Consider the following 13,725-nt stretch of genomic DNA (forward strand, 5'->3'; position numbering starts at 1 on the left):
TAATGCTTTATTCAATAATACAAAAATATGATAACCTTACATAAATCCCCGACGATCTGATTAGCATACTTTGAAGGACTCGTTGACCATTAGTTGTTATGACTTAAAATCCCACATCGGTTGGGACAAAACCAACCAAGTGGTTTATCTGGGCAAAACCCACCCTTAACATGCAACAAGACTTTTTCTCAAATTTAGTGAGTTGGGTTTTGAGAAATTAGTAGTGGGGTTTTGCTCAATGAGTTTGTAGCTTCCGCCTGTAGTAGCTATATCCTCTAGAATCGAAAAATTCAATACGGACAATATTGGAAAACTCAAAACAGACCATATTGTTGACATGTATGGAGTTTCTGAAATGGACATGTATGGAGTTTCTGATATAGACTTCTTCGATCCTATTGGACGTGACTTCTATTCCACTGTCTCACATAACTAATATACTCCAAGTGTGTCTTGCGTAACTAAGAGCATCCATAATGGTGTAATATTTAGCATTGTTAACAACATTTTTTGGATAAATATAGTGCTATACCATCACAATGGGTATAATGGAGTGTATTTTAAGTACTTGAAATGTTACTTTTTTGATAAGTATAGCGCTACATGCACACAATGGGTGAAAAATGACACTTGAAAATTTAGTTGTGGAAAAAATATACTTGAGAGTTGGAGTATATATATAGTTGATGAATAGTGAAGAGAGATGATGAAAAGAAAGAGAGAGGTGATGAAAAAGAAGAGAGAGAAGATTAAAAGGAAGAGAGAGGTGATGAAAAAGAAGAGAGAGAAGATAAAAAGGAAGAGAGAGATGATGAAAAGGAAGAAAGAGAAAATAGAGAAAATGAGAATAAAGTGTTAGAATTTATGGAGTGTTGATGAATAGGTCTGGCATAACCACATTGACTCTTCTTTTTTTTTTTTTTTTTTTTCTCACTCTTTGACCATTTGAAAATCTTAGAACACAAAAATGCTTCTGCAACCTACAATTACAAACAATGGCTTCTTCCTAAATCCTTTTCAAGACTAAGACCAACTTGGCAAAGACTTTGAAATCACTCCTCTCTCTCTCTCTCTCTCTTTCTCTCTCTAACAGAGTTGATGAACAAACAGAAGAAGGTGGTTATCCATGGATGACAAACCTGAACTTGAAAAAGACAACTCTCCCTCCTTCTCATACCCGAAGTCCTTACCAGTTCCTTAAAGAAAAACCCATCTCACCAAATCCTTTCATTAAAAAAAATCCAATCTGATTTTCTCTCTCTTTCCCTCTCTTTCTCGCCAATCTTTTTATATTCTTGTCCATATTTCTGTCTCTTGTTCTCTTTGAAACTCATTTAATTCCCTCATATGCAGAAGAAAACACCTCTCTTTCCTTGAATGAAAATGGGAATGAAGCAGAGGAAGAACAACAATCTCCCAATCTTCGTCGTGGTTTTCTCAATTTTTCTGTTTGGGGTCTTCATGTACAATGAGGATGTCAAATCCATTGCAGAGTTTCCATTCTCATGGCCTCCTAGTAAATCTCAAGAAATCCAAGAACAACACAGAATACCACTTCAAGAATCTCTCAAGAAGGACCAAGAAGTCGCTTCAGTCTCCATGACTACTACTACCGAAACAACAACAACAACGACAACTATTCAAGAGGAGGAGACACAAGAGATTAATACTAACATTCCTTTTGATGAGCCCAATAAGAGTAATATTGAATTGGTACAGGGGAAAACAGAGGAGACAGCGGAGGATGAGGAGGACGAAGAGGTCGAATTGCCGCCGGAGGAATGCGATCTTTTCACCGGAGAGTGGGTTTATGACAACGAGACTTACCCACTTTACAGAGAAGAAGAATGTGAGTTCTTAACAGCACAAGTGACCTGTATGAGAAATGGAAGAAAAGACTCTCTGTATCAGAACTGGAGATGGCAACCCAGGGACTGTTCTTTGCCCAAGTCAGTATTACTATTCGATCAATTCATTTATTGATAGATTTGTCAAGTCTTTGTGATTGAGTTTTTTTTTTTGCTTGTGTGAAATTAGGTTCAAGCCAAAATTGTTGTTGGAGAAGCTGAGGAACAAGAGGCTTATGTTTGTAGGAGATTCACTGAACAGAAATCAATGGGAATCCATGATTTGTTTTGTTCAATCTGTGGCTCCTCCTGGAAGGAAGAGCTTGAACAAGACTGGATCTCTTGCTGTCTTCAGGATTGAGGTACCTTTTTTTACCTAATTTGTGTTCTTGGGTCACTTTCTTTTGTTTCTTAGAGATCACTATTTGTTACAATATTTACCTAATTTATGTGCTTTGTGTGACCAAAAGTTGGCTTGTGTTACCTGCAAATGGACACATCAGTTAAAAAATACAAATATATTGACTTTTTATGCCACATAAACGAGTTTATTGTCCGAATAGTGAGAAATATGACGCTTTGTGTAAATTGGACCAATTTTAAAATTTGGGTTCCTAAGTTGGAACGTTTGGAAATTCGATTATCGGGTTGGAATTGATAAACTCTTTCGGTGACGAGAAGTTGCATTATCTCTTGAGTGATTGTGTATACACCACCTAATCCAAGAAAAATTGCTTGTATTAGGACTACAATGCTACAGTGGAGTTCTACTGGGCTCCATTTCTGGTGGAGTCAAATTCTGATGACCCAAATATGCACAGCATATTGAACAGAATCATAATGCCAGAATCCATCAACAAACATGGTGTTAATTGGAAGAATGCGGACTACCTCATCTTCAACACATACATTTGGTGGATGAACACTTTCTCTATGAAAGTCCTGTAAGTAGTTACTTACTGATACACATTCTCAAATCTCAATGTTTGTAGTTAATGATGATTGATTAATTTTGATCCACTGGTTTCCGAACAGACGAGGATCGTTCGATGAAGGATCCACCGAGTATGATGAGATCGATCGGCCAGTAGCATATAGGAGAGTTTTGAATACATGGTCTAATTGGGTTGATCAAAACATTGACCCAAATCGCACCACTGTTTTCTTCATCAGCATGTCTCCTCTCCATATCAAGTAATCAACACATAAACACTCCAATCTTGCCTTGTTTGTTAAGTTTTCTATGTACTGATTTGTATGCAAATTGTGCAAATGAAGGAGCCTGGACTGGAACAACCCTGATGGGATCAAGTGTGCTAAGGAGACAAAACCAATTCTCAACATGTCAATGCCGCTGGATGTTGGCACAGACCGCAGACTCTTTGTGGTAGCAGCAAATGTGACACAATCCATGAAAATACCTGTTCACTTCATCAACATCACCACTCTTTCGGAGTATCGGAAAGATGCACATACATCTGTTCATACCATCCGCCAAGGCAAAATGCTAACGCCCGAGCAGCAGGCCGACCCCGCCACGTATGCTGATTGCATCCACTGGTGCCTTCCTGGATTACCGGACACGTGGAACGAGTTCCTCTATACTCGGATTATCGCTCGTTCATGACACTTTGGAAATTAATTTTTGCTTGTAATCCAATTTTTAATCTTGTTTACCTTCTTCACCTCTTCCCTTCAATTTGTCATGTAAGTTTTCTGTAATTTTTGTTCTCCAAATTTTACCAGCCTTAAATTCTAGGTTTGGACAATGCTGAATTCTGTCAATTGGATGCATGGTTAACAGAAAATGCAAATTGTATGTATTTTATCATCTGTATCTTTCCTTGTTAATAATTCAGTAATTAGGGTTTGTGCTTGACCCTTTAACCATACAAGCAGGCTCTGCTTGGCCTCTGACTCTTGTTTCAGTATCTGCTAAAATCTGGGTCCTTGTATCCAAACAAAGCCATACCTTCTACCTTGACTTGACCCAGCAGTAGGTGAAGCAAATTTACTATTTCTGCACTGCAAGAACTATAGGATCATTTTCTGGGTTAGCTTTATCTACTCAAATGGTTCTTCCATTCCATGCAGTTACTACAAATAAAAGAACATCACACAAGAACCGACTAAATTGCAGGACAAAAAGGAACGATGAACAAGTGAAATTTTGAAATCATATTCTCCATTGATTCGAAAAATAGTACATGTTTCTGAGTACATAAAAAATATAACGATAGATACTTTCTATCAACCAAGGCTGGTAGGTATAGATTGCAGAAAACTATCACAAACTTTTACATCAGAACCGTCGCATTTTATCACATAATGCTTAGTCCATGGATTTGGGAGAGGATGGCCCTGGGATATTGTGCCCTCTATAAGAAATCTTGTTACTTGGACGCGTCTTTGTGAATGAGTGGTTCGGAGGTCCGAGTAGTGTGAGGAATGATTCCAACAGTTGTTTGCTTCTCTCTATAGGATGCCCATGTTACGGAATAAAGACCAGCGACAATCAGAATGCCACCTAAAATGCTGTTAGCACATTAAAATACCCTATAAGTTTGAAAAGGCTTCCAAAAGCTATAAATAAATCACTGAGACAAATGAATCAAGCACAACTTTCATACAAAAATAAATGCAAAAAAGATTGCTCTGCAAGGGAACTGAGTAAAACCTTCCAAGATATATAGGACTTCCAAGAAACATTCCGGAGAGACAAGCAGAAGCTGCAGGCTGAAGTGGCATGTAGAGAGAAACCAAAGCAGGTCCCAGGATCTTATTGGCCCACGTTATGAGTCCATAGTTAAGGGCAGATGCTATAACTCCCTGAGAAAGCAAGAAGTATCTTGTCATGTATTCTTGACCAATATTAGATAAAATTTTATTCAAAAGCATTAAAAGGTTATGCATGTCAGGTACATTGGTCATACACATAGGCACAGCACCAAAGGAGCTGATATGACTACAAGAACCAAAAGCCCAGAAGATTGATTAGAAAAGACCAAAATCGGGGGGGGGGGGGGGGGGGGGGGGGGAGGGTGGAAAGACAACCCACACCAAAGTTGCGAGGAGGCTGCTCAATCGCATCGCGTCTGTACTCTGCAGTATTATTTTCAGGCATGAAATGCGGGATAAGGGTGTAGATTCCAACTTCCAAGCCACCTCATCACTCAAAAAATCAGCTATCCACCAATCATATATCCATCGACTTCACAAAGAACACACGGGCAACGACCAACCCAAAAATTGAGTAAGCATGGCATTGACAGACTATAGTGACTAGATTTGCCCCTATGCATTTGAGTTTATTTGATAAGCCTTGTGCAGCAGTAGCACCAGACATGCACAACTTCGATTTTGAGGTAAAATAACTCGTTCAGAAACTTACTGCATAGATGATAGCGAAAAGTTCTGATTGTGTCAAACTCCACTCTGTTGATGCGCCAGTCATAAAGAATCCTGTTATTACCATCAGCACAGCGCCAAAGATGTACGAATATGCTGTGACTGAAAGGCTGGCCGGATACTTCTTTAAAACTGGAGCCTGGAAGTTTTTTCATGACCATAAATTTTAGTACTTTCCCGACATCCACTATGAGAGCTAAACTATGTAAAGTTGATATAAAACAAACTGAAAGATATGTAGTCATTCAAACAATAGAACAAAGCACAACTGTCCTTACTTCAACAAATTTTAAAATGGATTTTTCCTAAGATTCTGGAAATGGATTTACTTACAAGCAGCATAATTCGATGAAGAAGATGACAACATAATGCAGCCTATTAAGATTTACAAGGAACTTCAGAGGCAAGACTTCCACCTGGGAAATGCTAGCTTCTGATGCCTCTGGATCTGGAATTATAAAACCCTTACTAAGATGTCTTTCTTTCTTTGGCAAGTTTGGAATTTTTTTTTACAGAAAACCTTCAGCAGAGATGTCATCATCTCTCTAACAGGTGCACTCTCTGTAAGATGGAATATGAGTCTGTGAATTATATATATTTCTACACTGCAATTGGACGTAGTTGGACTGGAATGAATTGGTCCACAATTTGGAATCTCACTGGGATCTCTTCACTGGTTAACAGTAGCTTGAATTCTGATATTATAGCCTGGGATCACCTACTGGATGCTTCAGTTAGCAACAATAAAACCTTCCCCGACAGGAAGACTACCTTGAATAATTTTGCAGACAAATGGCTTAGCACTCTCAAGTTCTGGTGATCGAAACATCGTAATACGCGAGTTCAAATTTCTCTACACAAACAATTAATAAATGAAATGAAAAATTTCTATCCAATGAGGAAGTGTCCTACACATTACCTGGATGGCTATATAAGCAGCCATACACATGCAGTTCCCTATTAAGCATAGGACACCAACATGCCAATGATCTAGTCCCAACTGAAGAAAACCAGACACTAACCATCCTGCAGGCTCTGGTTGGCCCCTGGCACTTATTTCACTATGTGCAAAATCTGTGTCTTTATAATTGAACAAAGATGGACCGCGAAATAGTACCATCAATACAGCTCCACCAATACAGACTAGGGTACCTACTGCCTTGGCCTGACCTTCAGTTCGGAACAAATTCACTCTTTCTGTACTGCAAGAACAAGTTTGCATATAATATTGAACTAGAAGGTCTGCGACGTATACTTAAACTTAAGCGAAAAGACAATACACACACATCAACACAAACAAAAGTGGCGCAAGGTAAGGTAAGCATCCGGTACTAGAACTCACCCCATCATAACTGCGAAGAGAAACGTAAATACTGGAATCGCAGGCTGTATTGCAGCAGCATAAGTTGGATTCGTGTAGCTAAGACCAATAACAAACAAAAGCTGGTTTCCAAATATCCTATTTGAGAAATCAAAAGTTGGATTGTATCAGTCAGACATTGACATTGCAGTATAATTAGGTACAAGATAGAAATATGTATTAGACCATAGATAGAGACGAGAGAGCATTCTGAAACATACCCAGTTAAGCCAAGAAAGAAGAATGACAAGAGGAGGGATTTAGTCACTGGCAGTGGCAGTCGAACCCTCCTACGATCAATAATTTGATTTTTCATAAAAAACACAATTATAAAAACAAAAGCTTGAATGTAAGCAGGATCTCAATGTCTAGATGGACCCATTTGGAGAATCAGATAAATATGAAATATCAACAATTCAAATTGACTAAACAAAAAAGAAAAGAAAAGAAAGAGTAGCAATAGCTCTACTTTTCACGGACATAGGCGACGGGGGCAAGGATGGTGAGGGCGAGGAGATCTCTGAAGACGCAGAAGACGATCTGGTTGACCCCAACGTTGAGGGCCACTTTGGTGATGACGTGATACCCACCGTAGAAAAGCTGCACCGTTGCCATGGCAACATGCGCCTTCCATTCCTCTCGATCCACAGCAACACCACCGGCAATTGCAGATGCTGCCATCTCACCCTTCCTTCGTCTCTTATCAGAGAGAGATAGAGCCTTCAAACATATATGATAGAACTGCCTTGATATCCATATCCTTGTATCGGGCGGGACCATGCGGCTGCCCCTATTTTTTAAAATAAATTATATATACACATATAAAAATCAATTGGTAGCGTCATCGAGATTCGAGAGAGATTTTTGTTTGAAACTTTGAATGAAAAGGAAATTGAAGAAAGCGATACGAATAAAACACAGTGATGCAGGCAGACAGCAACCAGGTCTTTGATGCCGTGTTCACCCAGAACTGATGCCGTGTTCACAGAATGTATAACGTGACCGCCTGTCCTTTTGTTCTGTGCGATAACTCAGTCGTCTTTTCCTTTTATCCTTTGTTCTCTTAGAGCCGTTGTCTCTGCTTCCTTTTGTTTTTTAAGCAGTTTTCGTTGTAGCCGTCGGGCAGAGATTTTTGGAATTGAAAACCAGTCTCGTGAGAGATCCTCTTAGTTAGTTTTGGTCATTAGTCTTGGATCTTCCCTGTAATGTCTTCTGAAGGAATCCACGTGATATGATATGTGAATATACATGCTTTAAGTTGTAGCTGTTGTTCTTTATCTGGCTTGGTCTTTCTCCTTAGCCGTGAATTGTTTCAGCATCCCAACGGGAGCTGCGTCACACAATCATTTTATGCATTAATGTATGTGTTTTACCACATAATTTTCTTGGTTAAAGAGCACCTCCAAGAGACACTCTAAAGTCATGCGGAAACTACAAATGTAGAGTGTCAATCAATCATGAACTCTAAAGTCATACGGAACTGCATATGTAGAGCATCAATCAATCATGATTCCAGCCCTTCCACCCATCACAGTTGTTGTTTGCACTTGATTATGATGCAATTGAATGTCATCAATCATGATGCAACGACTCTTATGGGTGGAATTGAGTGGAATCATTCCAGCCACAACTTTACGGAGAAATATAATTAATATTATATTTAATTATATATTTAGATTAGTCCATTTGTTAAAGAAATAAATTAAAATGATTTAAAGTAAGCCATTAATATTTAAAATGTATTAACTTTAAATTAATAAAAAAAATAATTATTTTATAATTATTTAAATTATTTAAAGTATGGTTTAGCCTGATGTGTGAATGTACTGTTGGAGAAATTGTAAATTTGTAAAAAATGTACAAAAACTGAACATTTGAGTTTTTATTAAGAGTTTCTCTTGTGGATGATCTAATTTGATCCATTGTATGTATTAATTTCATTATTTATATTTAATTTTAAATATTTTTAAAAGTAATATATAAATTATAATATATTTTGATAAATAATTTAATTTTTACCTAAAATCAAATAATATAAATAAATAATAATAAAATAGGAATAAATTAATATTAATGCTGTAAAGATTTATAATATAAATACGAATGGGAATGGTCTAATTCCATACAAAACCAGAGCTACAGATTTTTTTCCTTCAATTAAGTAAAAATTGGAGAGAATATGGAAATACGGAAATATAGTTATTTAGAAAAAAAAAATATATGTATATATATATACCCTTTTTAAATACTGTTGAGAAATATGTTTCTATCTTGAACATATATGTCAAACCCAACCCAGTCAATCCTCAATCGAAGAATTGAGTCTTGGACATACATATGCATAACTCAACCCAATCAATTGTTAACCGAGTCACCTCTCTGTTAGTATATTTATATATTTATATATATATATATATATATGTTTTTAGTATTTTTCAATATGTAGTTACAAAATTTTATTATAGAGAATCAATAAACTTTTGGTCTCTGTTTCCAATTAAAAGAGGGGGGGGGGGGGTTATGCTTTATACTTGACGGAGAGAGGGAGGCTGTGGCAGAGTCAATGGAGGGAGAGGAAGAGGGAGGGATAAGGCTAAGCAAGAGATTGGGATCAGGGGAGGTGGATTACAAGACGAAGTCAGGCACGGCGTGGAGCCATTCGTTTCTGAATCAGAAGCCATGGCATCCTCTCTCTTACCCCAACCAACGCCGCAAGTGGATCGCCGAACAAACCCACGCCCAGCGCGAGCGCCGAGCAGAAGAAGTCTCCCGCGAAGTACCCATCTCTACCTATCTATCTATATACTTCCTCTACACAGCCGCTTATGGGTTTAATTCTGGTTGGATTCAATTTTCTCTTTCTTTCTGCGTAGTATAAGCAAGAGCAGGATTTCTTCCGCCAGACAGCCCTAATTTCCAAGAGAGAGAAGGAAAAGGTAGCTTTTACATATTCACCTCGGTGTGGTTACAGCTGTACTGTTCATATCTTGTTGGCTTCCTGCTTCCCTACTCTGAACAATCAACTAGTGAAACAATTGAGTGATATCTTTGTTACGCGCATATATAATTCAAAGATTTTCTAGTTTATACATATAGGGGTTGATCTGTGACTTTGTATAGGTAGAGATGATGCAAGCAGTAAGTTTTATGTATGTCCGCCCTCCCGGGTATAATCCTGAGAGTGCCAAAGAGGCAGAGATTGCAGATGAGAGAAAAAATCTACCATCTTCTACAGATGGGACGTCTACTGCAACGTATGTATTTATTCTCATGTGTTTGCTTTCTAGGTCGACATTGTTTTAGGATGAAAACAGAAATTGACATCCTATCGTAATGTCTTCCTATTGTTGCTTCTGAAAGAGAAGTTCATTGCTTTGTTGATGGTGTTGTCTTACAGGCCACTGCCAGAATCAGGACCTAGTAGCAGTAGGACAGAAGAGAAAAAGAAACCAAGGCCCAAAGATGTTTTTGGCCGCGCTTTACCAACTGAAGAAGAATTTGAGGTCCTTAAAAATGCTCCTCGGTATGTTTTTGCTAGCAGTTACTCCTTACGAGTTACCCATTCATGAGACACGGTCTCCTTTTTGGGTTGCTAGGTCATTGTAAATTTTAAATTTGAGTGCAATTGACTGAAGAGCTTCAGCGTTATTATTTTTGCTTGAAAGTTGAAACTTGTCTCAATGTTTTGACATTGATATTTTTTAGTGTTAGTGTGAATGACAAGGTTCAAACTGAAAATTTTATAAATTGAGATGTTAATCATTGCTGAAATCCTCAGAATGTGATGCATGTGAATGGAATACAGATTCCTGCTATAATGAATGACAGATCTTACTATTGGTTCTTCGGTTTATCCAATATGGGGATCCCTTGGAGTACTACATGCCAGGCTCTAATGAGTGACTGATATTACTCTTGGTTTGTCATTTTATCAAACATGAGGGATCTTAGCCAAAAGTTTCTAACAGGATCCCCTTATCGTCTTTGTATGAGAAAGGGCTTTGCTTCTTATTTCCTTCGTACCTAGATAATGGCCTCTTTTTTTGTTTCCTTTAAGTCTTTGATTGCAAGATCTAGAATTTTTTCGTAGCTTTTCTTGAGTTTTATCTCTATTTCGTCTAGTGTATGAGTTTCTTTTGGATGTTCATAACCTTTACGTGCTACATGTTGTGATTTGTAAGGTAAGTGGGATAGAAGAAATAATCTTTAGTCTTTACACATTTCTTAGTTGTAACTTGAATTCCTAGAAATAAATTCTTTGCTATTCAACAAAAAAAGGGAATAGTTACTAGGAAATAATAAAAGAGTAGCAATTTCGAAAAAATAATCCCTGGATATGAGAATATTGCATGGTGAGATCCCTAAACATTAGGCAAATAGGAAAGTTAGGTGAGAAAATTAATAGCTAAACATGTCTTAAAAGGAGGAATCATGATGCTAATAGCATGAAATTGTTGGATACAATGCTGCAAGTCTCATTCTCCCATATTCACTTCCTGCTGAGAAGATGAAGTTGCTAAAGGTTATGAGAGGAGGAATCACAAAGCTATTCTTGTGTCCTTGTTGCATATAATGCTGGAAATCTTCTTCCCTTTGTCCCACGACTCTCTTGTTCAGATTTAGTCACAAAACAAATTAGAACTTGACTTAAAGATATCATTAATATCTTCATGAAGTTTGTTTAATTTATCATGTCTACATTCTTAGAATTGTCAGGGATAAGAAAGTTTTATGCATCAAATGTTTCTCTTTCATTATTGTAGCTTGAAGTTGGATTGGATTTGCTATAATTCATGCAACTGTTTTGGAAATATGTGTGGGTTTGACAATGATGGCAACTTTCAGGCTGGAGACGGGTGTGGCTGGAAGGGCGAAGCCATTTGGAGTTGAAGTACGGAATGTGAAGTGTCTAAGATGTGGAAATTTTGGTCACCAGAGTGGAGATCGGGAATGTCCGTTAAAGGATGCTATAATGCCCAATGAAGAGAATCGGTTGAAAAGAGACGATCCCCTAAATGCTATCATTGCTCAAGTGGATCCTAGTGAGGTCAGTATTGTTTCCATATTCCTTGTATATATATGCAGCAAATCGGTAAACCTTGTTGCAGTGCATGTGTAGGCCTTGTGGGTTGTGACTTATTTTGGTCAATATATGGTGGTTTTAAGGTAATTCTTGTGAATGTTAGTGCAAGTAATTTGACATATTTCCTTTTCCTTTTCTAGATAAATTATTTAGCCTATGAAAGCATGTTTTTAAGTACCCAGTAGATAACTAGATACTGTGGGTGCATAACAAACTAACTATTGACAAGATTGTCAAACTTGTCCCTAAGGATACCTTGGAGCTTTTTTACGAAATGCAGACAAGTTTATAAATCTTAAGCACATGCTTGGGCTTTTACTTAAGTATCTCTGATTCTTTTCGCTGCCTTCACCAGCAGTCTACGAATGTGAAGTGATGCCTTTAGGAAATGGTTCCTCATTTTCTGTTCCTTGCAGCCTCTGAAATGGGAGCTGAAGCAAAGACCAGGTATCAGTCCACCACGTGGAGGGTTTAAACCTGATGATCCCAATCAGCAAATTGTCGCTGAGGACATATTTGATGAGTATGGAGGTTGGTGCTTTTCTTGATTGTCGAAATTTTCATTGAACATTTATTTCTTGTTTAGTAGTTTGAAGCCAATACGTGAAATGCTTCTTTCCAATCTGTAGGGTTCCTCACTGGGGGTGTCATCCCCGAGTTGTTTACAAACTTCTCCTCAAGCAAACCCGGGAAGAAATCCAGAACAAAGAAAAAGTTGAAAAAGCATTCACATTCGAGAAAGAGAGAGTTGAAGTCTTCTGAAGAAGATGAGTTATCTGCTCCTTTGAGTGATGAGAAAAGGAGGTCATTTAAGGATCGAACACAAAAGGAGAAGAAACAGAACAGGAAGAATTATTCTGAATCTTCATCATCTGACGAACCAGGACTTGAGAGGCATCACAGTAGAGTCAGACAGAGACATTATCATTCAGCTAAGGATTCCAAGTCTGACCGGCATCATAAACAGAACTGCGACAAGAATTCGCATTTAGCAAAACATTTTGACTCTGATTGCCAAAAAGGTAAAAAGAGCAGACGAAAGCAGTCTTATTCGTCTGAATCTGAAGATTCTGACTCTAATGGGCGTCATGGTACTCAGAAAAACAAACAAAAGCAATCTTATTCATCCGAAGATTCCCACTCTAACAGGCATCATGGAAGTACAAGGAGCAGACAGAGGCATAATTATTCACATCAATCCGATTATTCTGAACTTGATGGGCGTCATAGAACCGAACACCACCATCCCCGTCATCATCATGACCGCTATCATCGATTTGACTCATTTTCTAAATGATATCGTCCACAGGTTGCTTCTGTTTTCTGTTCTTGGAGCTGTAGAGTAGTGAACCAAAAAAAGTAGAAACTAATGGCAGTCTCATGCTTTTACGTCTGTCTTTATGACAAAAGCCAATCCGATGCCTCTCCTTGGTTACCCAAGACATTGTATCTGTGATCTCCCAAGGGATTGCAAGTTTCATGTAGATGATGACAGTTTGTACTGCTAATCCTTCTGTACTTGTCAATGGTCATTGTTGTCCAGTTTCTAGCATGGATCTTTTTTGAAGCCATTGATTTTTTCTCTTTGTTTTTCATGTAATATATGTGTCAGTGTGGCGCATCTATTACTCAATAAAAATAGTGAACACAGTTTCTTATAATATTATCATATTACTGTTGTTAAAAATTTTATCTTACATTTCAAGTAAACTAGGTGGCTTCTTTTTTTTGGGGATAATAATATGTGCGCATATAAATTGCAATAGGAACCAATCCTGAATTCCTGATGGGATTAACTGTGCTTAGGAGACGAGTCCAGCGCTCAACATGTCCACACTGCTGAATGTGGGCACGGACTGATGGCTCATGGTGGCTGCAACCATTGTACTTCCTTAACATAACCACCATCTCAGATGCGCACAGCTCAATCTACACCACCTGTCTGTCGAGGCAAATTTTTGACCCCCGGAGCAACAAGCCAGTCCGGCAATTTATGCAGATTGCATCCATTCCATTGGTGTCTACCG

At 38.1% G+C, this 13,725-nt stretch overlaps 3 protein-coding genes across 4 annotated transcripts; 2 read left to right on the forward strand and 1 right to left on the reverse strand.

Annotated features, from left to right (window-relative positions):
* The first annotated feature begins 1,113 nt into the window (after positions 1–1,113).
* Positions 1,114–3,655, forward strand: LOC119991389 (protein ESKIMO 1-like). Its single transcript, XM_038837778.1, has 5 exons — positions 1,114–1,949; positions 2,038–2,209; positions 2,592–2,791; positions 2,883–3,041; positions 3,126–3,655. The coding sequence occupies exons 1-5, from the start codon at positions 1,378–1,380 to the stop codon at positions 3,472–3,474; spliced, it is 1,452 nt and encodes a 483-aa protein (XP_038693706.1). The 5' UTR covers positions 1,114–1,377; the 3' UTR covers positions 3,475–3,655.
* A 355-nt stretch (positions 3,656–4,010) lies between these two features.
* On the reverse strand, positions 4,011–7,929 carry LOC119989997 (WAT1-related protein At4g19185-like). Of its 2 annotated transcripts, XM_038835905.1 has the most exons (8): positions 7,580–7,929; positions 7,085–7,405; positions 6,837–6,905; positions 6,598–6,714; positions 6,175–6,457; positions 5,239–5,394; positions 4,525–4,676; positions 4,241–4,382 (listed from the first exon to the last, which is right to left on the reverse strand). In XM_038835905.1, exons 2-8 carry the CDS (start codon positions 7,393–7,395, stop codon positions 4,241–4,243), a joined length of 1,230 nt encoding a protein of 409 aa, XP_038691833.1. In that variant the 5' UTR covers positions 7,396–7,405; positions 7,580–7,929. The 2 variants fall into 2 exon arrangements, with proteins under 2 accessions (XP_038691764.1, XP_038691833.1); XM_038835836.1 differs by having other exon boundaries at positions 4,011–4,382; positions 7,085–7,926.
* Positions 7,930–9,120: 1,191 nt separating this feature from the next.
* LOC120003389 (uncharacterized zinc finger CCHC domain-containing protein At4g19190) lies at positions 9,121–13,385 on the forward strand. Its single transcript, XM_038852364.1, has 7 exons — positions 9,121–9,391; positions 9,489–9,551; positions 9,736–9,869; positions 10,013–10,138; positions 11,461–11,662; positions 12,115–12,229; positions 12,328–13,385. The coding sequence occupies exons 1-7, from the start codon at positions 9,179–9,181 to the stop codon at positions 12,993–12,995; spliced, it is 1,521 nt and encodes a 506-aa protein (XP_038708292.1). The 5' UTR covers positions 9,121–9,178; the 3' UTR covers positions 12,996–13,385.
* Positions 13,386–13,725: the final 340 nt, after the last annotated feature.

The sequence above is a fragment of the Tripterygium wilfordii genome, chromosome 1, assembly GCF_013401445.1.
Source record: "Tripterygium wilfordii isolate XIE 37 chromosome 1, ASM1340144v1, whole genome shotgun sequence".
Classification (NCBI taxonomy): domain Eukaryota; kingdom Viridiplantae; phylum Streptophyta; class Magnoliopsida; order Celastrales; family Celastraceae; genus Tripterygium; species Tripterygium wilfordii.